This window comes from Acanthochromis polyacanthus, chromosome 19 (genome assembly GCF_021347895.1).
Source record: "Acanthochromis polyacanthus isolate Apoly-LR-REF ecotype Palm Island chromosome 19, KAUST_Apoly_ChrSc, whole genome shotgun sequence".
Lineage (NCBI taxonomy): Eukaryota > Metazoa > Chordata > Actinopteri > Pomacentridae > Acanthochromis > Acanthochromis polyacanthus.
In genome coordinates this window covers 19,726,833-19,751,922 of record NC_067131.1, presented here as the reverse complement: position 1 = coordinate 19,751,922, position 25,090 = coordinate 19,726,833, and the positions used below count along the sequence as shown (strand labels likewise).

The window sequence follows — 25,090 nt, the reverse complement described above, 5'->3', positions numbered from 1 at the left end:
AAGCTGATAGAGCAGACAGCTGACCAATCAGAGGAGAGCTTTAAGATGCTGGAAATACAATTACACTATCAACACATGAAAGAAAATCAGCTGCCAAACCCAATATCGACCTCGTGGCACATCCAAGGTATCTCTCCCCCAGGGTAGGTTCAGTCTAGTCTGAATGGAGACCTTGACCTATATTTTCCTGGAATAAATCTGAGGATCGTCATGCCAGCTGTGCTAACGTCTAGTCCACAAAACTTTCCATTCAAACAAGATCAGTATCTGGCATCCTATAATACCTGTCAACAAGTACCATTGCCATTTACTTAATACTGCTCATCTGTAAATAGACTGTGACATAAAAGTAAAATTCATGTTACAAACAGAAGACACAAGTAATAAAAAATACTACAAAAGTTTGTGAAGTTCTTGGGACATGTGAGTATAAAAAACAGCACTTCTTGTTCAGTTGGTTGAAACAACAAAGTGAAAGCTTTCATTAAGTACAAACTACTGCTGTAACTATCACTAATTTGTTGTACTAACACAAATATTCTAGACATACTCATACTTTTGTTAATGTTTAATTATTAATTTCCAGGTATGAATACATGTGAGGGATCTTTAGCTTACAGCTCTTGTGACATTCAGGAAAAGTCACATAAATACGTAATCTTTAAATCAGCAAAACTTTGAAACCCACAAACAGGAAATTGCTTGGCTTTAAAGCATTAACATTCTGAGAAGTCAGTTAGAGTCCCAGAGACATCAAGAGAGATGAGAGCATTTGAGACATATGGGTGTTTGTCAGCTGTCATCAGGGCTGTTCTTATCACTGGTGAGTACAATGGATGTCTGTATGTTGTAATAAATAGTACATTATGTTCCTCAGAACTACACTATTGGGATCTAAAAATAAAATTTAAAAATGCACAAAAATGATAATGAAGTGGATAGTGAGTACAACATCCTGTGCAGAGGTTGAGGCAGGCATTGGAGCTTTCGATTGTTAGCATAAAAAACATATCTGACTCTTGAACGACACACAAAAAATGTTACTCCATAAAAAAGTATATCTATGACATCAGCATATAACATCTGTTAAAATAACTACAAAAAGTAACTTAAAAGCTAACTTTAGTAACTTAATTCTGGTTATCTGCAGAGCTGTTGTCAAGCTGAAACAAGCTAGCTAATGAAATAACCACGGCTAGCTTTGACTAAGGTTACACCTAAAATTACTTGAAGTTCACTTAGCAGTTGCAGTAAATAAATACATTTGAAAAATGCCTTTTTAATGAACCAACATTTTGATAACTCAGAAGAATTCAGCTTTTCCAGATACCTAATTAAGACATTCGCTAAAATCAATCATGACACCAAAGTAAAGAACATTTCCTAAAGCTATTAAGCTGCCATCTTAGCTTTTGACTGGTGTTTTAGTTAACCCTAAATAACTTATTTATAATGTAAATTATATCAGAAATAATTTGGTAACACATAATAATAGGAGAATGACAGACAGACACTCAAATATAGAAATACTATGAATGTAAACAATATAAAAAAGGTTATTTTCTTTAACAGACACATTGAAAGTGATAAAGCTGAAAGAGTGAACTTTCAATTTTACAGTTTTTTGAAGTAGCATCTGTACAAAGAGTGGCAATATTAAAAGAAATACAGTTCAAAGTAGTGTAGTGGTAGCAGCTTTTGTTTTCTGAACCAAACTGTAGTACAGTCTGGTCTAAAGTTGCATTTTCCAGAGTATTTTTGAAGAGACAAGCACAGCAGAGCTTTTAGTAATGTGTGCAAGGGCGTCAGTTTGTTTTTAAAAGTGGGAGGGATGGAGACCACAGCACTTTGAGAAAATGTCGGAGAACGGCGGCAAAATGCCACAAGCTGGGCTCAAACTCACAACCACCGCACCAAAGGCGGAGGCTCAACCTGTTGAGCTATCGGTACATGCAGGTAGAGGGGTCTGTGGGCCATTATAGTACTAATTCTCCCAGGCCGAAATTTTGCCCCTGCACACCTCTGGTCGGAGCTTCCACTTGGCACGGGCGCAAATTTAGCATCTGTACTTTTTTTTTTTAACCTCAGGAAGGTGTGCTGCATGTCTGTGCAACTCTCGGCCGAGTGCAGATGGTGCGTTCAGGAGCGTCGGAATTTTCTATACTGCTGAAAATAACTGGATTTACAACGGCTTACATGTGAAGAATTTGAATGTGTTGGAGACAAAATGACCCCTGACAAAAAGTGGGGGGGACACATCCCCACCGTCCCCCCCTAAACTGACGCCTATGAATGTGTGAAATATACAAAGTATCAACTGGAGAGGTGACGCCACCAACATAAAGAGACATATACTGTATGTATAGCTGACAGAAGCCCTGGCATATGACCATGACATCATGTACCTGTCCTTAGCAGTCTGTATGTAGCAGGCCACTTTTACAGCAGGACTGTAGATCAGTTCTATCCATAATTCAGTTCTTTCTCGTCAAAAGTACACTTCAGATGACCACAGTGTCTTTCTTCGCAGTACAAAAATCACATTTACCATTCATGTGTTTGGGGTTTCAACAATTCATCTTGCGATATCTGCAACGTGAAGTGTTGATATCTTCAGCTGATTTATGACTAGCTGTAATTCCAGTTTCAGATATCAGCTGTTAAATTCTGACTGATCATAAATCTGATTGAAGATATTTTTACAGCCCCTCAATCCAAGATGCCTACAATGTATGTTTTAGATATCTTAGATTAAGTTGTATCTTGTTAGACTGGCATTGAAGATATGACTACAAAACTGCCTGAGCAATATGTAACACACCTGGAATTTGAGTTTTGACCAGACGAAATGACACTGCAGATGTGTAGTTACATCAGAAGCTATGGCAAGTGGGAGGTGAAACTTTTCAAACAAACCTTGGCACTGCAACCATAGGTCAAAATTCTGGTAAACTTGAAGTGCAAGCTTCTAATTAATGAAACTCTCATTCTGAACCATAGACTGTATAATAAAGACCTTTATTTTACAAACACCTTGTTGATAAGTTGCTCCTATGTCATGGCATTTTCTAATGATCCTATGCACCACAGGAATTTCCATTACATCTGTTAATGCAGGTTAAAATCTGAGCTGGGTCAATATCAGATGGGAAGTTTTGTATGTGTTGTATTATGCACACTAACTCAGACTAGTCATAATGAAATATCCAAACTATCAGTGTGACTAGTCAAAACTGAATGACATCTCATTTTAATAAGTCACAGTGACATTGTAGACTATTCACAGCGTAATGAGAAAAGGAATGACCACCTTCCTGCATATTACAGTCTGCTGTTTAGCCTGATCATCATTTTTTCAACTTTGCTGTGTAGAAAGTGTAATTTACCTTATCCATGCACTGAATTCCACATATTTTTCCTGCTGCTAGTGTCAGTTTGTGATGTATATGCAGTAGTTTTGCAGTAGTGGTTATTACCAAACGGCAAGACTGGATTTTATACATTGACTTGTTCTGTAAGTCAAAGCCTCAGTGAGCGGTCAGACTGTCCAAGCTCTGCTGGCTGCAGATGACACATTATGTAAGAGGTCACACTGTGGTCACTGGAAACTTTATCTCTCTCACTCTTCCAGCACTCAAGATGTGTTAAGCTGAAATTACCATGGACTGAAACATAGCACATAGATCTTGTCCTGACTGGTCACAGGTTCGACCCCAGCAACAGCCAGCGCTGCATGGATCGAACTTCCGCTCATGTCCTTCCTAACCTGCTGCATTTTAGTTCTTATTTACCATTTTGCTGGTAAATAACAACTAAACAGGTCGGGTCACAGAGGAATGTGACCTTTGGGTTCAAACTGTAAGATAGCCACTTGCTGAGCATGCATGCTCTGTTTCAGAAACACCCTGCTACAATCATAGCTCACCTCCCACAGCACCACTCCACTTATTTTGGCCTTTGAAGGAGCAGCTTGGGACTGAGTGTCTGGCTCAAAGGTGTCATAAATTATGACTCTCTATGGCCTTCTGTTGTGTAGCCCTGCATGTTTTGAGCTTAAAAATACATAAATACACATGTAAGAAATGGACTCGGAACATGGATTATCTAAAATCCCAGGATTTTAATAACTGGCATTTCAGCCACATAAATGCCATATATCTAAAGTCTAAAATACAGTCTGTAAGGCTGGACTTTGGCATTTCATGAGCTTAAATCTAAAGACAAAAGTGCACAGGGGAACACATATAGTTGGATCAAAGATGTAAATGTTTGCTTTGTTTTCCAACCTAAACAAGTGATGTAGTTTGATTAAATTAGTCTGAACACTCATATTTTCAGTGCCAGATGGCAAGGTTTAATGACACTGGGAAGAACATTATAAGGCAAAACCACCAAAACAGACAAGAATTGTTGGGTTATTGTAAACCTACTACTGTATATGTGTGGTATGTGTAGTCTAAGACGCCATACAGTCACTACACTGGCTACTGTAAACCACAGTATAACTATTAGAAGTGTAGCTCTCGCCCACCTCCAACATATCTACACAGTAGGCACATGTCCAGCTGGGTCTAAAACAGGCATGCATAGTGTATGTGTTTACCTATATATATGTGTGCAGCCTGGGAACCAGCTGAATCTGAGAGCTCATGTTTCATTTGCTCAGGCAGAAATCTGCCTCCCACTCAAACAGACTACAGTGTTGGACCAATCACGACTGTTTGTCTAATATGGGGCAGGTTTCATACAATGACTGGAAAGTGTGCTTCAAGCTGTGTATATACAGCGGTATGCAAAAGTTTTGGCACCCCTGATAATTTTCAAGATTTTCTTTTATAAATCACTGGTTGTTTGGATCAGCAATTTCAGTTAAATATATCATATAGCAGATGAAAACAGTGATATTTGAGAAGTGAAATGAAGTTTATAGGATTTACAGAAAGTGTGTAATAATTATTTAAATAAAAGTAGGCAGATGCATAAATTTGGGCACCCTTGTTGTTTTATTGATTTGTATTCTTTTAGCACTGATTACTGGAACACAAAATTTGTTTAGTCAGCTCATTGACCCTTGACCTACATACACAGGTGAAGCCAGTCATGAGAAAGGGTATTTAAGGTGGACAATTGCAAGTTGTTCTCCTCTTTGCATCTTCTCTGAAGAGTGGCAACATGGGAGCCTCAAAACTAGGGCGGGACCCGAATATCCCGAATATCTGAATATTCGTTCGCTACGGCGGTATCCGGATATTAATTTTGGTATCCGAATATTGCTATTGGTATCCTATTTTTGCTTAAATAGTTATTGCACACTTTCTGTAAATCCTATACATTTCATTTCACTTCTCAAATATTACTGTGTTCGTCTGCTATATGATATATTTAACCGAAATTGCTGATCTGAACAACCAGTGATTTATAAAGGAAAATCTTGAAAATTATCAGGGGTGCCAAAACTTTTGCATACCACTGTAGGTATGCTGGTACTGTATGCTACCTGAAGCACCTAAGGCATTTTACAAAATGACTGGTAACAATGACTCCAACCGGAGTGCCCTTCAGGAAAGCATTTATTGTTCTATTGTGCCAGTAATGTTTTCTAAATGAAGCATCTAGTGTCCTCAGGTCATCAGGGACAGGTTTGCTGTGTGTTTCCAGAATCAGAACCAAAAGTAGTGAAGTAGCATTCAGCTATTATGCTCCTCACCTGTGGAACAAACGACCTGAACACCTGAAGTCTGCTCAAACTGCTGGCTCTTTTAAATCAGAAAACCACATTGTTTACCACATCTTTCTCGAAGATGCTCAATCTGTTTTCTTTTACAATCTTAAAGTCAACTTTTATGTTTTATTTCCATGATTTGAATGTGTGAAATTTATGTGTACTTTTAAGTCATCTTTATAATTAATTTTAAAGTTCTGTGATATATGTCTTTGCCATTGTAAAGTACCTTGAATTGCCTTGTGTATGAATTCTGCTATACAAAAAAACTTGCCTTGTCTTTAAAAGCACTACAGGAATCTGATCAGTGGGTACTTTGCAGCAGTTTCTTGTGAGGTTTTTGCACTGAACTTATCTGATGGAAGTAACAGTATTGTGGTGTCACCTCTTTCCTGTCTGTGTCAACAACCTGCTTTTCTGACCTGAAACTGTTGTTTCAGACTGGTTGCTGATGAGTGTGAGGGGAGATGGAGCAGATTCTGAAGAACAACTAGGTAGGTCAAAGGGCTCACCGAACATACAATGTTGACTTTGAAAGTGGATTAGAGACATGTAAAGTGTAGCTGTTTCACATTTAGATTTACATTTTAGTTACATTAGAATGAAGCTCCTACAAAAACATTTGTCAAGCGGTAATACTTTAGTGATTGTTATTGAACTCTGAGTGAATTTTCTACATTTTCAAGCCAAACTTTAAAGGATCCAAGTCACCTAAATTACAAAAAGGCATTTATTTAGTTATTCTTGTTCACCCATTCAAACATATCTATTTTAACAGTACCAGTCAAAGTTTATGCGCATACAATACCGTTCAAAAGTTTGGGGTCACCCAGGCAATTTAGTGTTTTCCATGAAAGTTCACACTTTAATTCATGTGCTAACATAATTGCACAAGGGTTTTCTAATCGTCAATTAGCCTTTCAACACGATTAGCTAACACAATGTAGCATTAGAACACAGGAGTGATGGTTGCTGGAAATGTTCCTCTGTATCCCTATGTAGATATTCCATTAAAAATCAGCCGTTTCCAGCTACAGTAGTCATTTACCACATTGACAATGTCTGGACTGTATTTCTGATTAATTCAATGTTATCTTCACTGAAAAACTGCTTTTCTTTGAAAAATAAGGACATTTCTAAGTGACCCTGAACTTTTGAATAGTAGTGTATGCTAATTTAAGGGGTTTTCTACATTGTATAACAATCCTGGCAACATTAAAGCTATGAGATAACATGGATGGTTTTTAGGTCTCTTAATCAAATTGATATGAATAAGTTCAAGAAGTATATGTTGACTGTCACAAAACTACCACAGAGGGTGATAAGATGGTTAGACGTCATGAGATAATTACCATCAGAGGAAAGCAAAGTTTTCGAACATTTCCTCCCTCCCTTTTTTGCAGTAATAGTGTGTTTGATGATACAAGGAGAAATTGCAATTTTGCTTGATCATAACACTATAAGCTGCACCACAAAGAAAAGAGAGTTAATGAGGCACAAGGCATAAGCTGTGAAACAGTTGTTCGTACTGTCTTCATGTAGGTAAGTTTAAAATGTCACAATCTTTCTTTTTGACAGGCTTAATTTTGAACTTTTGAATCACTGATCTAAAACCCTTGCCAGTATAGAGGTCAGTTTTCAACAGCTGGATAACCAGATCTTCACTCAGTCTTGCTCTTCAATAGCAGAACTTCTGCTCCATCTTTTAGTGCCGGTGTGAAGCTAAAGGCCCCAACCTTCAACCTTAAAGCTTTGGTAATTACAGTCTCAAAGAAATTTTCTTATGGATCATTACTAAAGCACTAACAAATTTTGGCAACTATCAGACTGGAGGCATCATGATTTTTCCAAATCATGGATGGGAGAATTACTCCAATATTCTAACTTACCATTGCATGGTGTAGAGTAGTTTTACAGTGTTTGAGCAGAGTTATAGGTGAGCTGGTGTCCTCGGGCTGCAGCGAGTGGTAAAAGGGTGATTGGAAAAAGAGGCAGGGGCTACGTAGATCTGCACATTCCAAACAAGAAAACTACTCAGGCAGCGCAGTAGTCCGCCAAGGCTGCTCAGTCATTGTATGATTTCCAATGCATATGTCCCGATAAGTCCCTGTCTGTTTGTAGTAGGACCACAATCATGTGATCAACTGCAGGCAGCTGACATAGTATTCACTTGTTGTCATAGTTACAGTGACACCGTACCGCTATCTCATAATGATATGGAAATCTGTAACAAATCCGTGGATCAAGACTATAAGCCGCTTCACTGCCAAAATCTAATCACGTGATCCTTGTGTCATTTCTGACCTTCCCTGAAAATTTTATCCAAACCTGTTTGCCTGTTTTTGAGTACTGTTGCTAACAGACAGACAAACAGGCACAAAAGACAAATGCACGCCAATCGTCCGGTAACATTGTCACGTTCCTTGGCAGAGCAATAAAAAAACAGTGCAGGGTCATCTCAAGGCAGGAGTCGATCATTTCCATGAAAAAAAATGTCAAATGTGTCACTTTGATATGCAGAGATGAGTTTTTAGGCATTTAATCGAAGAAATTTACATAAGAGAGATAGGTCACATTGACCGGCAGTAACCCCTACTCTCAGAGATTCCTAAACGTTCAGGATTCAAATTGCAAACACTGATGGGGCAATTTCATTAGCAGAAAGAAGCATGAGACCATGACTGAGATCTGAATCTTTCACAGAGTAAACAAGTTGTGAAATCAAACATCTTCTCTCCGCCTTCTCCCTTCTCTAATAGACACACACACACATGCACACACACTGTGTATTCCTATCATTGTGGGGACCTACCATTGACTCCCATTCATATTTAACCCCTAACCCTTACCCAAATGAGGTCCCCACAAATTACATTTCTTTTGGTTTTCCTCTGGTTGTGAGGACATTAGGTCCCCACAACCCCTATAATTACCCGCCCACCCCCACACACACTTACACACACACACACACACACACACACACACACACACACACACACACACACACACACACACACACACACACACACACACACACACACACGATGTTTGGTGTGTCGGGGAGTTGAACATGAGCTGGCTTTCCCCAAACTGAAGCCCTGTCTTGTCACAGGTGTTTTATTGCATCATGTTTGTTATCAGCAGCTGGCTGTTTTCCTTCCAGAAATTAAGTACGTTCTGATCGGATGTGGGATCGGCCTGTTCCTAGTTGTTGGATTCATTCTGATGAAGGTCTGCATCATCAGGAAGCAAGTGTGTGAAACAGAAAAGGTGAGATGATTGACTGTGAGTTCATAATACAGCAATTTACTATTTGAACAATTTCTACTGTCAACTAATGTAAACATCAAGCCCATTTTTTATAAATGACACTTCAGCAAGACATAAAGATAACTTGAAATATTTCGTAATGACTAAAGAAAATGTATTTCTATCCAGAGCTACAGGTTCTCATAACCTTTATTTACTTTCAACCGCAGCCTCATCAGAGTGCTCCGAGCCACCTCAGCCAATCAGAGCGTCACGTGACGAGGGTGTCCAGTGACTTGTGATGTTAAAGGTCAGGCAGAGTGATGTGAATCCTGCAAAGGAGGCATGTGGGTGAAAGGTCAACCTGGCGGCCCATTGTCTGCTCACGTTTTGCCACAAAAATATCAAAAATAGAAGTGTTTTCCTGTTTTTGCCTCCTCAATATCGTGAATCATTATAGTGTTCATAATTCATAATCCTCTGTAGAGGATCTGTAAAAATGCATTTTGATCTGGATGTAGAGAGTTGTCTTGTTAAAAAAACTTAATAAATAAGGTTTAGGCCATTTAGGAGCGTGAATATGTGGCTGTATTTGAATTTTCTTTCACTCATTCTCCAGAAAAACAAAATGCTCTACTGACACACATACTGCATAAAGCACAACTCAGCAGAAAGCTGAGCAGCTGACGCCTTTTCCACAAGAGGGCAATATTTACCTCCAACAGATCTCAGCGTTTTCAGCACCAGACAAGCCTTACAAATTATTTTTACACTTTTAGTACTTGTATTGTGAGTACGTCAGGTTTCGATGAAAAACAACTGATGGATCAATTACAGAAAATCACAGCATCTCCCTGTTTCCTATTATGAAACATCTATTGCCCTTTATATGAAGAGATTTAAACAATACTGTACCTTTAATGCAGCTATTGTTTGTTTTTGTAGCACATTTTCTGCTTTTTTGGCAAAATCTATTCCCAGTTACACCTCTGAGCATAGCAATGTGGGTCAATGAATGCTGTGCTTCTTCAAATTAAGTACTTCAAGCAAACAAGCTGTACAAGATAATGTGACGTAAATAGCTTTAGGTTTGTTCAAAATGCACTTAAAAAGTGAAAGGATAATGCAAATCTGTACAATCCTCACATTGTAATAATATGTAATGTTACAACTTTATTAGATGAACTGTACAGCAGCACCTCAGAGTGAAGAATAAAATAGAAATACTTTATTAATCTCTGAGGGGGAAATTTGTTTGGTACAGTAAAAAAAGTACAGTTTGCAAAAAGTGTGCAACTTCAAATTACAGAACTGTAAAAACACAAGGCAGAGAGGATGGAGAGCTCTCTGCCAGCCAGGGCTGAAGCACTGAACAGCGTTATTGCTTGTGACAAGAAACTCTCAAAAAAGTCACGAAAAAGAAATTGTAAAAAATAGACATTCCCATCCACGAACTTTTACTTTATATTTTAGTGGCTTTTTGAGCCCGCATTGAATGCTAAGTGCTAACTTTTCTGTCAAAACACAATTCACCCCCCCCCCCCCCCCAAAAAAAAAAAAAAAAAAACTAGCATAGATTAGCATAACTAACTCAGTATGTGACCAAATGTGAAACATGATCACAGTCTCTCCTTCTGTTTCAATGGATAACAGCCAGAACAGTGATTTTCCATGCATCATACTGTCATCATAAAGTCAGGCCTTTTGGATATGAAACATCATCCCCTCCTCTTTTTATCCTGGCCGACTTTTGTGTGAAATGTTGACATTATAACTGCATTATTTCTTGAGTTACAGCCAAAAATGTGTTCAAAAAGAAGCCATACTGCAGCCACTATAGTGCTCAGGCAGTAAACACAGTATTCTGGCACGGTTCCACCTCCATAACATATGATCTATATCATCCAAATTAGGAGTCGGAGTGCCAAGTTAGAGTGACTCCCTTTTCCAGGCCAGAGACGGATGAAGAAGAACCAATAAAAACTCTCTCTAATATCCTAGTAATCCTGCACGCAAACATGGAATAATTACTAGCAGATGTGGTCATTGTTGAAGTCTCACTGTTTACTACAGTTGCTGAACTACATCTGCACTTTCCTCCAGATGAAAACCATAGAAAAATCTGCATCACTATGAGAATATGGCTGATTTAAGCTCTTCCATCATCAGTGAACAGAACTGGGTGATATATAGAGCTGTAGAAGTCATTTTTACTTTCTATTTGTTTACTAAAAAGAAATTTCAAAAGCTGCAAGAATCAATATATTTATGTCAACAATGAATCAATGCGTGGTATCCGAAAAGGGGTCATTTGTAGTAATGAATTAGCATTAACACTTCAGTTTCGGTCAGCTTTCCAGGGCATTTTAGCAGCTTTGAGCCCAAAGTTTTAGTTTTATTGCCTGTTTTGGTTGCTCTCATCTTCATCATTTCCAGCCAAGGCAAGCCTATCTGTAAAGAACCAAACATCTGTGATAAACTTCGTAAATATCTGATAAACACCAAATAGCCACAGTTAATACTGAACTGGTCGCCTTACTTGAAAATTTCGTAGCTAAATAGACAATTATTTCCCTTAGGAAGTGATGAAGACTAAAAATAAAGTTAGCGGAGGGTGAAAATTGGGCTTTTAATGTATGCTAGGTGTATAAATAGGCAACAGTTTTCTTTGTGTTTTCAGTTTGCTTCTGTTGACAAAAAATAACTACAATAATATAAGCAAATTTATATTAACAAACCCGCTCAAAATTAGGAGCGGCTCCTTAGTTCCTCTCAGCTACATTTAGCCTTGTAGCCTCTTTTAGCTCATTGTTTTGGTTTTACAACCCAAAAACTGGAAAAGAGATAAAGTTAGCAACATTCTGGGGACAAAAATGGTGGCGGCTGTGGCTCAGGTGGTAGAGCGGGTCGTCCAATGATCGAATGGTTGGCGGTTCGATTCCCGCTCTCGCCTCGTCATGTGCTGCATGCCGAAGTTTCCTTGGGCAAGATTCTGAACCCCGAATTGCCTACCAGTGACTGTTCCACTGGTGTGTGAATGTATACTGACTGATGTTGCAGGTTGATTAGCAACCTGCACATTAGTGTGTGAATGTGTGTGTGTCTGGGTGAATGGGAGCAATTGTTGTAAAAGCGCTTTGAGTACTCTGATGAGTAGAAAAGCGCTATATAAGAGCAAGTCCATTTACCATTTACCAAAAATGTCATTGTATAGGAAGTTGGCCAAGTATTTTACTTAGGAGTCGGCGGTAGGGTTAAATAAATAATCAAAAAAAATTTTGCTATTGGGGCTGCACAGTGGTTGGTGGTAAGCACTTTCACCTTGCAGGTCCCCGCTTTGCATCTCGGCCTTCCCGGGATTTTTCTGTGTGGAGTTTGCATGTTCTCCCCATGTACGCGTGGGTTTTCTCCGGGTACACCATCTTCCTCTGACAGTCCAAAGACATATTGAAGTTGACTGGTTATTCTAAATTGTCCATAGGTGTGAATGTGAGTGTGACCTGTCCAGGATGTCCCCTGCCTTCACTGTAAGTCAGGTGGGATGGACTCCAGCCTCAACGCGACCCTAATCAGGATTAAATAGTGTATAGATAATGGATGTATGGACAATGTCACAATTGCATTATAAAGAAATGTAATAACCAAATCGCAGGAGCTGCTTTTGGTGATGGCAGAATGTGTCCCAACATGCCATTTTAAATGAACCACTGTGGTGCTACAGAGACGGAAAAGACATTGCCCACACAGATTTCCACTAAAACTGTGGCTCATATTACCATCACAATATCTGTAAAACTAACAAAAGCATGTTTTTTTCATATTGTTTTGTCATAGTTGGTGAAGACCAAAACAGAAGTAAAAGGAGAGAATAATTGGATCAGATTCTCCAGGTCACACTACGTCCGGTCATTTCAACTTTATGCAGTGATATGTTAGATATTTTTTGTTTTGGTTGTTGTACAGTTTGTTTTTCACTAGAAAACTACAGCTTCAACATAGAACTTTTTTTTTGATGTACATACTTAAGGAAGGAAACTCCAATTTGATGAATCCCACAACATATTTTGCCCTGACGGTCACAGACCTTCGGTGAAGTGGGGGTTCTTTGTCAAGGGGAGACATCCATGTTTGTCAAACTGTCGACAGATGAGGAGCACTTAAGAGGCCCCAGCAGTCAGCAGCCTTTATCTGTAAATCAAAAGTGCGCTGCTGCTCTGAGGTTTGATAAAAGTCAGAAAAGTGTCCCAAAAACCCCGAGCAGACAGACCACTGCAACAAAGATTCGCTGTGGGATCCTGTTGCACGACACAAGAAATGATGGGAGTTAGATGCGGACACACACAGACGCGATGTCAGCCGTGGGGTTTTTCATTCAGAGTGAAATACTTGAGTAAATAACTTTAATTACAGAATTAATCTCCATAAGATGTGAGATTCCCACACACAAACACACTGCAGCCCCTCCCCCCTGTGTCAGCATGTGTTCCAAAATAAAAGCCCCGGCTGAGGTCTGCGCCCGCCGTCCTCCACAGCTGGAAGTGTGATTTGCTCGGCGTCAATCTCGACAACACACCGCTCCAGACCCTCCATCCTGCACAGGAAATTACATTTCCCACTTCCTCACCAGCAGCCGAGGAGCCGTGTGTGTGTGTGTGTGTGTGTGTGTGTACTTGTTTCTGCTATACCGGTGGGGACTTTGACCTGACTATTTGCTATAAAGGTGGGGACTTGTCTTACGGTGGGGACCTAAAATGAGGTCCCCACGGGTGGCAACACCATTTTCTTGGCCATATTGTTGTTAATAAAAAATGTAAAAGTGCAAAAACGTTTGTTTAGGGTTAGGCATTGATTTGGTGATGGTTAAGGTTAGGGTTAGGGTTAGGGTTAGGAGTTAGATATGAATGGGAGTCAATGGTAAGTCCCCACCGGTATAGAAAAACAAACATGTGTATGTGTGTGTGTGTGTGTGTGTGTGTGTGTGTGTGTGTGTGTCCTCGGTCACCTGTCTGTTTCTGCCTGCTCGTTGTGCACGTATATGTGTTTATGTGTGTATGTGGGCGTGCACGTGAGCTCGCCAAACGTGCTTTCACTGTGTGTGACATTAGGGGGAGGGCCGGGGGGAGGTTCTAAGTAGAAACAGAGCGTCCAATGTTTCATATTACACTCCTCAGCTGGGGAGAAAAAAGAGAAGAAGAAGAAGAGGAGGAGGAAACCTGGGTTTTCTTTTCTTCAGAGGTATTGAACTGGGAGTTTATGGAGGCTGCAGTCGTTGGAAAATGAAGATCTCCTCTGTGGTCTTCGCTCTCCTGACCCGAGCTCTGTTTGGAGGTAGGAAAAAGTTTAGTTTGCTTCAGGCCAAAATGGTGGTGGAGGCAAAATGTTTTCCATCATTTTTCAGATTCATTTTTGCAGAAAACATCTAAGAATCAGGGGGATGTTGGGTGAAGATGTGGAGAAAAACATTTTAGGTTGATGAAGAAACATTTATTTCAGTCTGCTGGAATGCATTTTTGTGAGATTGTAGGGTGGGTTGGTAAGAAAAGAGCAACTTTATCAAAGTGACACATGTTTGCAGAGATGAGAGGGAATCCCAAGGTGAAAATTGGTGGTTTTCCCAAGAGTGTTTGAAAGTAAAACAGAGCTTGCAGTTTCACCTCCTCACTAATCTTTGGTGATTTCAGTGATCTTCTGTCTGCCTCTGAGCTGTATTCGCCTTGTTTTGTTCTGTCATTCAGGACCAAATGAAAGACAAAATTGTGAAGGAGGCAGTGATCTTAATTTCGTGCTCTGCTCGTTTTGACTTGTGTGACAGCAAAATGCTTGCGTATCGTGGAAAGTGTGGATTATAGAGTTGCCAAAGGTTGGAAAAGCAGATGCGTGATATATTGTCATGCAGCATATGTAGCAATACAGTTTGTTCCTCAAAATACATCCCACGAATGGTGACACAAACTGCAAAAAACAACACGGCTGACAGAGTGAGAGGGAGGACGACTGTTGAGAAACAATACATTCCGTCTCTATGGATTTCAGAAACAACCTGTAGCTTTCAACTTTTGTGGCAACTTCTGTTTTTTCACAGTCCCTTTGTTATCAAGAGACAAGTTCAAGTTAGTTGTAAGTTTGTATTCAGTGTGGCTGTGCCATTTTTGGTTACAAGTGGAATAAAAATGACTTCAATCCCTTTTGTTTCTGCACATAATTAGAGCTCCACTCTCAGCTCTGGGAGAATTTGACTGAAATCTCTCTCTGATGTTCCTCCTAATTGTTAGTAATTGGTCATGACTGAGCTCATTCTTTTTTCTTCACAATTAACACACTTATCTACTCATCTGAATCACACAACTGATTCCCAAACTAGATCCTGTGACAATATAGCATGACTTTACCATGCTTGAAGCACTTCTCAGAGATCCCATTCATGTTGGCAAAAAGGAACAGCTGGACTCAATACTTTTTGAGCCTTAAAAGAAGTGCAGCTGACAGAGGTAAGAATAATAAAAATAATGTACAATTGAAAACCCTGAGTTTGAAGGCAACTAACAGAAGCTAAAGTCACTGGAGCAAGCAAATATGACTGCATTTTCACCCAAAGTACCTGTATCTCTAGTTTAGTCCTTATCTGGGTTTCAACTGTGGTTGAGAAACTCCCAAAGATTAGGCTAATTATTCCATCACCGTATGCAAAAGTGGCAGCTGTTTCTGCATGTCGTCTCTGTAAGCAACAAACACAACAAACTGTTCCACTCCTGACCAGTAGGTGGCAGTAATGCAGATCACTCACTATACAACAATGATGATGCCAAATAAAGCAAGGGGTAGAAAAGATATCAACAGTAAACATGTAGGAGACTCAAATCAATGTAAACACATTTTACAAGATACTGTGGAGATCAACAGTGTCCTGATTAAAACAGACTGGGAGAAGTAAAATTCTGCACGTAAACTGATCAGAAATGCTCCACACCAGAGACCCCAGAGTTCCTAAACTTTTAGAAATGACTACCCTAGGAGCAGGCACTCTTTGGGGAAGTTAAATAATTTCCCCTAAGCTTAATTTCAACTGTGGACCCAAAGGTTCAAAGTAGCTGCAGTGAAAACTTGTGTTGAATGAACACTGTTTTGTCAGCTATTTCCAGTACAGAATTTTCAGACTGCACTTTGCACTTACACCATTCAGTTCAGTGATGTGAGCCTGCTGAGCCTGTCCTGCCCTGATAGTCTGTGACTAGGCCATTGATTTGTTGTCAGGTTAAATCTAAGTGAGCAAAAGTTTCCAACCATGCACTTAACTAGTATTCAAAGATTCTGTGTTAAATCATATTATTTATTGAAAAGCCATTTATTTAACAATATTTCAGTCATTAATAGACATATCTCTGTGGAAGCTTTCCCTTTAAGTGTTTTTGTTGGTTAGTCTACCTAAATTCCTGTGGTTAAACTAAATTTAAGTGATTAGAGACTACGAATATTTTATCATAGTATCAAGCTATCCCAAACCTTTGGGTGTGTGATGTCCAGTTCTATCTGAGACTTTATGGTACGCCCTGTGAACCAAACACTTACTGTCATAAGTCTAGTTACGTCGACATACTCACACTCCTATTATATTTTCCATGACTGTATGTGCCGAGCTTCCTGTATATAAAGATGGATGACGCATCACCACTTCCTTAAACTGTACTCTAGACAAAAATGACAGAAATTGACAAAGTCATCTTGCACAAATGATGTAATTTCAAACCAGAGTCTGTAGAGTAATGACTGGGAGTGAGAACATGGTATTGGGTACCTCCACCTGGAGAACTGTGAGCACACCCTTCCATGCACACCAGCTGTACGCTTAAATATTTTCTAAAGAGACAAAATACCGAGTAACTGATATTTTTGGTTACCTACCTCAATCAATTAGACTTAATTTTTTTTGCATTTTCAATACCAAAATAATGTCACATATCATCCACAAACACAAAGCAGTAAACCATTATGCTATAAATTTAGTACTAGATAAAAACAAGGCCTGAGAAACTGAGCTATCATAAACAAATCTCATAAGTTTGCAAAGAAAAAACTCCAGAGGCTTTAAAGGCAGACTCAGTGGCATAGTTTTTGTCCAATTCAGTGAATTTCCTCTCACAGTCACACTCCACTAGATGTCTGTTCTGTTCTAAAGTTCATATTAAATCCTGAGTCTGCAAATGGTAAACAAAGTGGCTCAAACCAATTCACCCAACCCTACTCTAGTGTGTCCTCATGCAAAGGACAGAGGGGAAAGTGGCAGAGGGACCAAGAGGGACAGAAAAATCTGCTACATGCTAACTATCTAAACATGCTAATGACATAAACATCAACAGTCTTTCTTCAGAATCACATACTACACTTCCATCCAACAATAATCTGTACACTGCTTAATCCTCATTAGGGTTCTGGAGGGCTGGAGTCTTTCCCAGCTGATTTAGGGTGAAGGCAGGGGACACCCTGGACAGGTCACCAGTCTATCACAGGGCTACACTTAGAGACAAACAATCACACTCACATTCACACCTATGGACAGTTTAAACAATTAACCTCAGCATGTTTTTAGACAGTGGGAAGCCAGAATATGAGGAGAAAATCCACGCATTCACACGGAAAACATGCAAACTCCACGCATAAAGATCGTAAACTGGTGATCTTCTAGCTCCGAGGTGACAGTGCTATCCATCAACCACTGTGCAGCCCACATACTACACTTTTAAAAGTTAATTTATCTTGATCATGAATAGATTGCACTTGTCTCAATGGATATTTTGAAATTTCATTTATATTGTGCTGACTGTTTTCAGATGAATGTGTTCCTCATTTCTGTCATTTATTTTTTGCACATTGACAGTATGCAGTATTTGAGTGCCCTAACTATATGCTCTATCAAAAATCAATTGAACCATAAGCCCGAAACAAAGGTACATATTTCACTTTGTGTACTGTACTTTTGCAACCTTACAACATAAAAACTTGATGCAAGTTTCCACTTTAAATAATTACAATAAAAAGTCTTGAGTTGAACAAATGTGCCACTCACTGACTCACTAAATTTAATCAAATACATACAGTTTTTTTTAAACTGCCTTATTTTATTATATATCTCGAAGCATGGATTGTATTGGGACATTTTTTCCCTGTTATTTAAGGTTGCATGAGTCAACCTTAAATAACAGGCTTTATGCATGCTGGTAGGTCCACATTTAGGTGCATAAATCTGAAATGGCCATTTACATATTGTCTGCAGATAACCTGAGGTTAGAATTTTCAGAAGGATCTCTGCTGACAACGAAGTAGGAAGCAGGAAAACATCTTCTGCATCCTGTTTTAGTTGACAAACAACAAATTTGTGTCATCTACTGGCTCTGGCACGCTGCTGAATTTAACTCGGTTAGAGTTTGACACCGTCTTCTGCTCCCTGTATTTCTTTGGAACAAAAGATAAAATAGTCAACTGACTGTAGCTATGTGTGACATTTAACATTTCTGGTGGCCTACAGTAAAATCTAAGAACTGGGTTTTGGAGGTTTTATCCACTTTTTAGAGTGTTTCTGTTCAGCTCTGTTAAGACATAGTGTTGCTGATGAACTGTATTGTGACAATTTTTATTTCCAAGTTTACTCAGCTTAATGTAAACTGGTCATTTTCCTAATATGGTTGAAAACAAAGCCATTGTGGTGATTAGCATTTCCCCCGAACTCTTTGTAAATTGCAATACTTAAAACCACTAGTCTAAATGTGATATTGTAAATAGTATTCAGCTGTCCGTCAAATGGAAAAGTGAATGTGTAACTGCCTCATTACTCAAAGATTATAGAAGTAATGGGGTAACAGATAATGTTTACATGTGACTTTTTGAACTTTTCTTGCATTAAAACAACTATTCAAGCAAATAAAATAAACTACTCTGTTCTAGTTTCTGCACTTAAATTGACATGATGTATTTTTACAGTGCAGTCAACCATCTGTGCGTTGGTCAAAACAATGGGAAGACAGGAAAACAGCTGAATGTGCTTAAAGAGATCCCTCAACTCTGTCATAACCACACAGCTGCTGTGACCAGCATGCACTCAAAACAAGAAAGAGGAAGGTTTCAAAGTCAAGAAATAGCATGAATCCACTTCTCTCGCATATTTTTCTGTTTATTATAAATGGATGGAAGACGATGAGACATGAAATATTTGACATCTAATAGACATTATCCAAACTCTTTCATGCTACATATTTCTCCAAATACAGATTCTGACATAACTGTAACTTGCTTCTCCAGATTTGTGTTCAGCCATCAATGTCACCATCACTCCCTCCCCCTTCACGGTGGCCCAGGAGGGTCAAAACATCACACTCACTTGTGTTGTGTCCCAGCGACGCCGCAACGCTGCGTTACCAGTGGTTAAATGGACCTTTCTACCAGCAGGAACAGACCAACCGGAAGATGAACTCCTCATCGCCCGCGTCAACATGAGGAAGGCCCGTTTCTATGGCAACTACACAAAGAGCTTCCCGTGGCCCAAGATGAAGCTGACAGTGGTGAAGCAGGGAAAGATCTTTGAGCTGCTCATTCTGAATGTGTCCGAGGATGACCGGGGGCTCTACATGTGTCGAGTGCAGGAGTTTAAAAAGCACCAGGACCGCTGGAAGGCCTCATCCAACTGCACAGCAGCCACTGAGCTCAGAGGTGAGGGCTTGATTTACTATCTTGTTTTTCTCTTGTCCTTTTCCCTTCCCAGCAAGCGCTCTGTGATCACACTGTCTCATATTTGATGATTTGCATTACAAGAGGTTTTGGTCAAAACCTTCTTAGCAGAGTCAAATCCAAAACTTCTTCCACATAGAAGTAAGGCAAGCGACAACATACACGTTTGTATATACAAGACCAGTGCTAACAGATGTGAATAAAGCAATGCTTCATATAAATATGAAGTAGACTTCCTCAGAATTTCCTAAAGTCACTTACTCAGCAATTCTGTTGGCTGGTAGAAGAAGAAGGAGTCACTCTGATGAAATTATAATACATGAAAAATACAAAAACAGTCTATCATAAATGCAACTACATGACAATGACACATAGCAGCTGCTTCAAAGTCAATCAGGAACACTTCATCACAAATCAGTCAGGATACAGATTCTAGGAACTTGTCACCAGTCAATAGTAGATTGTTCACCACCACAACATCTGATGTTTAGTTCTGTCCCATGGACTGTCTAGGAGATTGTTTAGTCTACCAATTGTTTCTCTTCCAATCCCAAACCAAGTAAAATCCAGGTAGGAATTGCTGATATCAATACAGACACTGATACTTCGTACAAAAGATGAAGTAAAAAAAAAACCTCTGTCCATTTAACATTCTTTGCATCTTGTGTCTGTTGCTGCTTATGGAGAATCATCTACAAACGACACATATACACAAGACAAACCGACTGATCAAGATATACTGCACTTTATACTATATATCTTTCTACTACCAGGCTTTGCAAAAGTTCTGTTACACTTGTTGAGACATTCACGAAAATGAACACAAAGATTTTTTGGTGCAATAACATAACTTTTTATTTTGCAAATATTTCAATATATGTGTTAATGATAATATTAATCAGAAATGTGGCCACCCTCGGCTGCAATCACACGCTCCAGACGAGACCTGAAGGCTGTGCACTCCTTGCGGACATAGTCCTTCTTCATTCCTGCCCACACAAGGTTGATGGAAGTCTTGAGCTCCTCGACACTACTGTGCCGGACCTTGCAGGCCTTACCCTCAACGTGCGCCCACACGCTGTAGTCGAGGGAGTTGAGGTCAGGTGACTGCGGCGGCCACATGTCCTTCGGCCAGAAACGCAATTTGGACCCTAACCACTCTTGCACAACCTTGGCAGTGTGGGCTGGTGCACCATCTTGCTGGAAGACATAGTCTCCCTTCTTTGTGATCTTTTTCACCCACGGCAGGACTTTTGTGGCCAAGATGTCCCTGTAGTCGTCTGCGTTGACATTTCCAGCAACCATCATTCATGTGTTCTGTGTTAGCTAATGGTGTTGAAAGGCTTACTGATAATTAGAAAACCTTTGTGTAATTATATTAGCACATGAATAAAAGTGTGAGTTTCCATGGAAAACATGAAATTGTCTGGGTGAATGGTAATGTATTTTGTAAATCCTTTGAAGCTCATGAACCTTGACATGTCTGCATGTGATTTCTCTGGTACTCAGTGAAGTTGCACAGACTCTATCTTTGCGGATAAAGTTGTGGTCCGGGGTAGATGTGATAGATGGGTAAAAATGCAGACTCTCAACTACACCCACCCACATTGGCTTAACGAACATCAGAAGAACATACATACATTGTGCTTCAGATTTCTTCAGAAGTCCACCTTTGTGTCACTTGTAATGCATCTCATAGCAAACAATTTGTGTTACTTGAATTGCTGGGGTGGTGAAAATTTTCCTAAAGAGCAAAAAATAAGGAGTGCAGAGCAGAAGAAAAAACTGGGAACTCTATATTTAGTTTGTGTGGCACAGTTTCTCACAGAATGACATCACTGCTTTTGATGTTTCAGGGCGGAGACTTGACAGCTATTTCTCCAACCACAACAGAAGCAATGACAAATGCTGTTTTGATAACAGTGTAACCACAAAGAGGTCTAAGCAGACGCAGGTTTTGTCTGCAGAGATTGGCCCGCAGAAAAAAACTGTGACGAATACCGAGTAGCTCCCCGTAACATTAAACAATTCGGGCAAAAAAGAGCACTGACGTGTTGCTATCTCTCTGTGTGTCAGTAATGTGGGCATGAAAATCAAGGACTGTATATGTTAAGAAACATAGCTCATCTCTGTGGCAGATAATGTTTGTTTAATTCTGTCACATGCCCCCAAATATGAGCTTAAAGTGAACAAGCTGATGTTCACTGGTTCCTACACTTAGAGCCCCAAAGAGGCGCAAGTAAACTCAAATTGTTTTAACTATTTGTCCTGGGGGAACAATTCTGTGTCTCCAGTAGCAGCAGTTTCTCTGACCACAGTCAGATGATGTAATTCATCTGGCTGAAGATGCTGTTAAAGTGGATCCAGTGAGCTCAAGCACTGTCCTGCTTTTGATTTGGGAGGGAAATGTCATTGGTTAGGAACGACTGTAGATAAAAGGATCCTGCATCTCAATAAGTTGCAGCTGTGAATAAATAAATGATCTTGGAGAAGGAGCAGAGAGCGTGAGGTTTCAATGCCACCGCTGGTACCCGAGACGTTCACACAACGGAATGGATGACACATCCACTGGTACCAGATACTGCACTGAAATCCCTTCACTTTCAGAAAACCAGACTTGTGGCAGACTTTCAGTTCAAATGGCTATCAACAGAAGAAAGCTTTTTGTCACCAAATTTGGTGCTAATTGTTGCTACTATTGCGGAGCGAGTCGACATGTGGCACATATGCAGTGTACAATGGCAATAGTGGCAGATTTAAAGCTCCAAAATCAGAGCAAATGAGGATAAATAAGTCCTGAGTTCTAGACAGAGGTACTAAGAAGCAGGTTTCACATACAGACGGGTGGCAAATTAAAGGAAAAATCTACATAATGTATCTTAATGAGGTGTCGTGGAACCGCATGCAGCCAGAACAACTTCAGCGCTTCTTGCCAATGATTCTCCAATCACTAAACTCTACTGGAGTGACAGATGGCATTCTTTCAGAAGAAAATGTGGAAGAGTGCCTTGAAAGGTTATTTGGTTTGGTGTTTTGATGATGGTGGCAGAGTGTGCTGTCTAATATAAGTCCAAAATCTAATGGAAGTTGTTCAATCAGGAATCCAGACCTCAGTACAATTGACAATTTGTGGCTGGACTTGAAAAGGGCTTTTCATGCATGATCTCTGTGTAATCTGACAGAGTCTGAGTAGTTTTGCAAAGAAGAATGGGATAAAATTGGAGCACCCCGATGTGCAAGACTTACTGAGACCATCTACAAAGGCTCAGTGTTGTAAGTGCAGCCACTACTGACTGACTTAAAGGGCTTCAATATGGATGTAATATTTTTTTTAAATATATTTTAAATGAACTGCTTGATTGAATACTTTGTAGAAATCTGTGTTCACTTCAAAATGAAAACTGTGTTGTAAATTACTTGAAAAAATATATAAATCTTCTACATAAAACTTCTAGAATGAAGACTAACAGACTGAGTTTGTCAAATGATATTCCTCTCTATGGAATCATTGGCAAAGTTTGCTAGAGTATAAAGTCACATTGAAGGAAAAGCACAGCTGCTAATGTTAGCCTGATAACTTAAACACAATAGACATGCTAGTTGTGAACAGAAAATTCTTTTAATGGAACCTGCAATCCCACAATTTAGTCAATGATAGCCTTGGAATCAGAGCATTGTTATGACAGCAGGAGGTTAGTTGTCACTAGCTGGTTAGTTGGTCTGCAGCTTGTGTTGGAGGGAGGCCAATCATGGACTATATAAAAGATGACCTGAAAAGTTAAGTCAGTGCTGAAGTGGCTTTAACCTGCATTCTTTCTAACAGCCAGCAGGGGGGTGGCTATTTGGTTGCAAAAAGAAGTCAGATTGTATAGAAGTCTATGAGAAAATGACTCTACTTCTCACTTGATTTGTGTTCTCAGTAAACATTTTCCTGATGAGTATATGGTCTCAATTGCTAGTTTCAAGTCTTTTAAAGTACAGCATGATATTCTTTCAGTAAAATATGGTCTATTCAGAGTAAAATACAACATGAAGCATTGCATGTTTTAAAGCAGGGCTTCCATGTGATTGTCAAGATGCTCCTGTTTTTGTGTCTGTACTGTCCTTAAGTCTTCAACCACTTCCACCCTTTGCTTATCACATTTCAAAAGACCAAAACAACCATGACCAAATTCCAAACTCAAGAATTTGAAGTGGTAGTCCACAAACCAATGGGTGACGTCATGGTGGCTACCGCTATCTTTGATGGGATAAATGCACTGCTTTTTACACTTTTGCTAGCGTTTTTGCTTTCAGAAAGGCCAGAGAGATACCACCCTCTTCTTAAAATGATAAACCGACTACTCTTACTTACTTGAGTAATCCCAGGCTTGACAGACCTACAGCCTAGTTATGGTTGCTAAGTTATGATTAGACATTTATTGGGGTTCAGTGAAAGGTTATTTACTGTGTCCTGTGTCCACAGCTGTCAGTCAACAGGAGTGGATAGCACCTGAAACTGTCTGCCTTTCGTCTTAACTTTGCATGAGTTTTGGTTAGTGGTTGGAGAGCACTACAAATGGCATCCATGACAAATTACTTCTTTAAGAGTGATTGCTTAAATAATCAATGAATCACAATGTTTCATCCTTGCAAGAATCTGAGGACACTTCATCCCAAAATTTATTAACGTAGTAGTCTTCCTCCCCACACTCTGCTCACCACATTTTCCATGGAACCGTTCCTGCAGTCTGTGACTTTCAGGGTGTCAAGCCCAGCCAAGTCTGGGCCCGAGCAGACAAGCAGTCCCTACTGAGAGCTGTTGACATTGGCCTGGACGTGGAGTTTCCCTCCTGAAAGTAGAGCAGGCCGAGAGTCCAGAGAGACTCAGCAGAAATGTAACAAGAGATAGTTGTGCTGAAGAAGGTAAAGCTCCAAAGCTGGTCTGCAGTGACAGTTGAGTGGGCAGCTGGCTCGTGTTTGGCTCTTAACCTTTCGTGGTCGAGGATGTGGGGAGCTATTTTCATCCAAGGAAGCGCTGGTCCATTATGGTTTTGGTGATAATAATAAAAAAGCCTACTGTGACATTTTTGGATGAATACTGCAATTAGGACATGAATGTCAAAATATGCAGAAAATACAACTACTGTCACAAGAAGCTAAACCCAACGATGACGAATACCTCCCTGGTTTAGCAGGCTGTTGGAAACTACACCTCCTGCCAAAACTGTGTCATCTGTACATTCATCTTAGTCACATCAAATGTTCTAATGCAATGTCTAACATACATTAGTTTGATTCTAACTTCTGCTACATACACTCTTGAGATGTCTAACTCCGGTCTCCAGGCAGGATCAGACCTTATTTTAAGCTATAAATCTTTTCTTTTTTTAATCTTTTAATTGGATCTCCTCTTTTGAGATC

At 39.7% G+C, this 25,090-nt stretch overlaps 2 protein-coding genes across 2 annotated transcripts in view; both read left to right on the top strand.

The window, feature by feature from the left end:
• The first annotated feature begins 753 nt into the window (after positions 1–753).
• On the top strand, positions 754–9,482 carry LOC127531161 (transmembrane protein 273-like). The gene is made up of 4 exons (XM_051939867.1): positions 754–823; positions 6,163–6,216; positions 8,886–8,992; positions 9,202–9,482. The coding sequence occupies exons 1-4, from the start codon at positions 763–765 to the stop codon at positions 9,271–9,273; spliced, it is 294 nt and encodes a 97-aa protein (XP_051795827.1). The 5' UTR covers positions 754–762; the 3' UTR covers positions 9,274–9,482.
• Positions 9,483–14,128: 4,646 nt separating this feature from the next.
• Positions 14,129–25,090, top strand: part of vstm4b (V-set and transmembrane domain containing 4b) — a 33,300-nt gene continuing 22,338 nt past the window's right edge. The window contains exons 1-2 of the mRNA XM_022217258.2: positions 14,129–14,299; positions 19,262–19,669. Of these exons, the coding sequence (XP_022072950.2) occupies positions 14,248–14,299; positions 19,262–19,669 (460 nt within the window). The 5' untranslated portion in view covers positions 14,129–14,247. The remainder of the gene's footprint in view (positions 14,300–19,261; positions 19,670–25,090) is intronic.

Coding starts and splice junctions, on each gene's coding strand:
- LOC127531161 (XM_051939867.1), top strand. CDS start 763: ATGAGAGCATTTGAGACATATGGGTGTTTGTCAGCTGTCATCAGGGCT. Junction 824..6,162: donor CAGGGCTGTTCTTATCACTG/GTGAGTACAATG, acceptor CTGTTGTTTCAG/ACTGGTTGCTGATGAGTGTG. Junction 8,993..9,201: donor AAGTGTGTGAAACAGAAAAG/GTGAGATGATTG, acceptor TTTCAACCGCAG/CCTCATCAGAGTGCTCCGAG.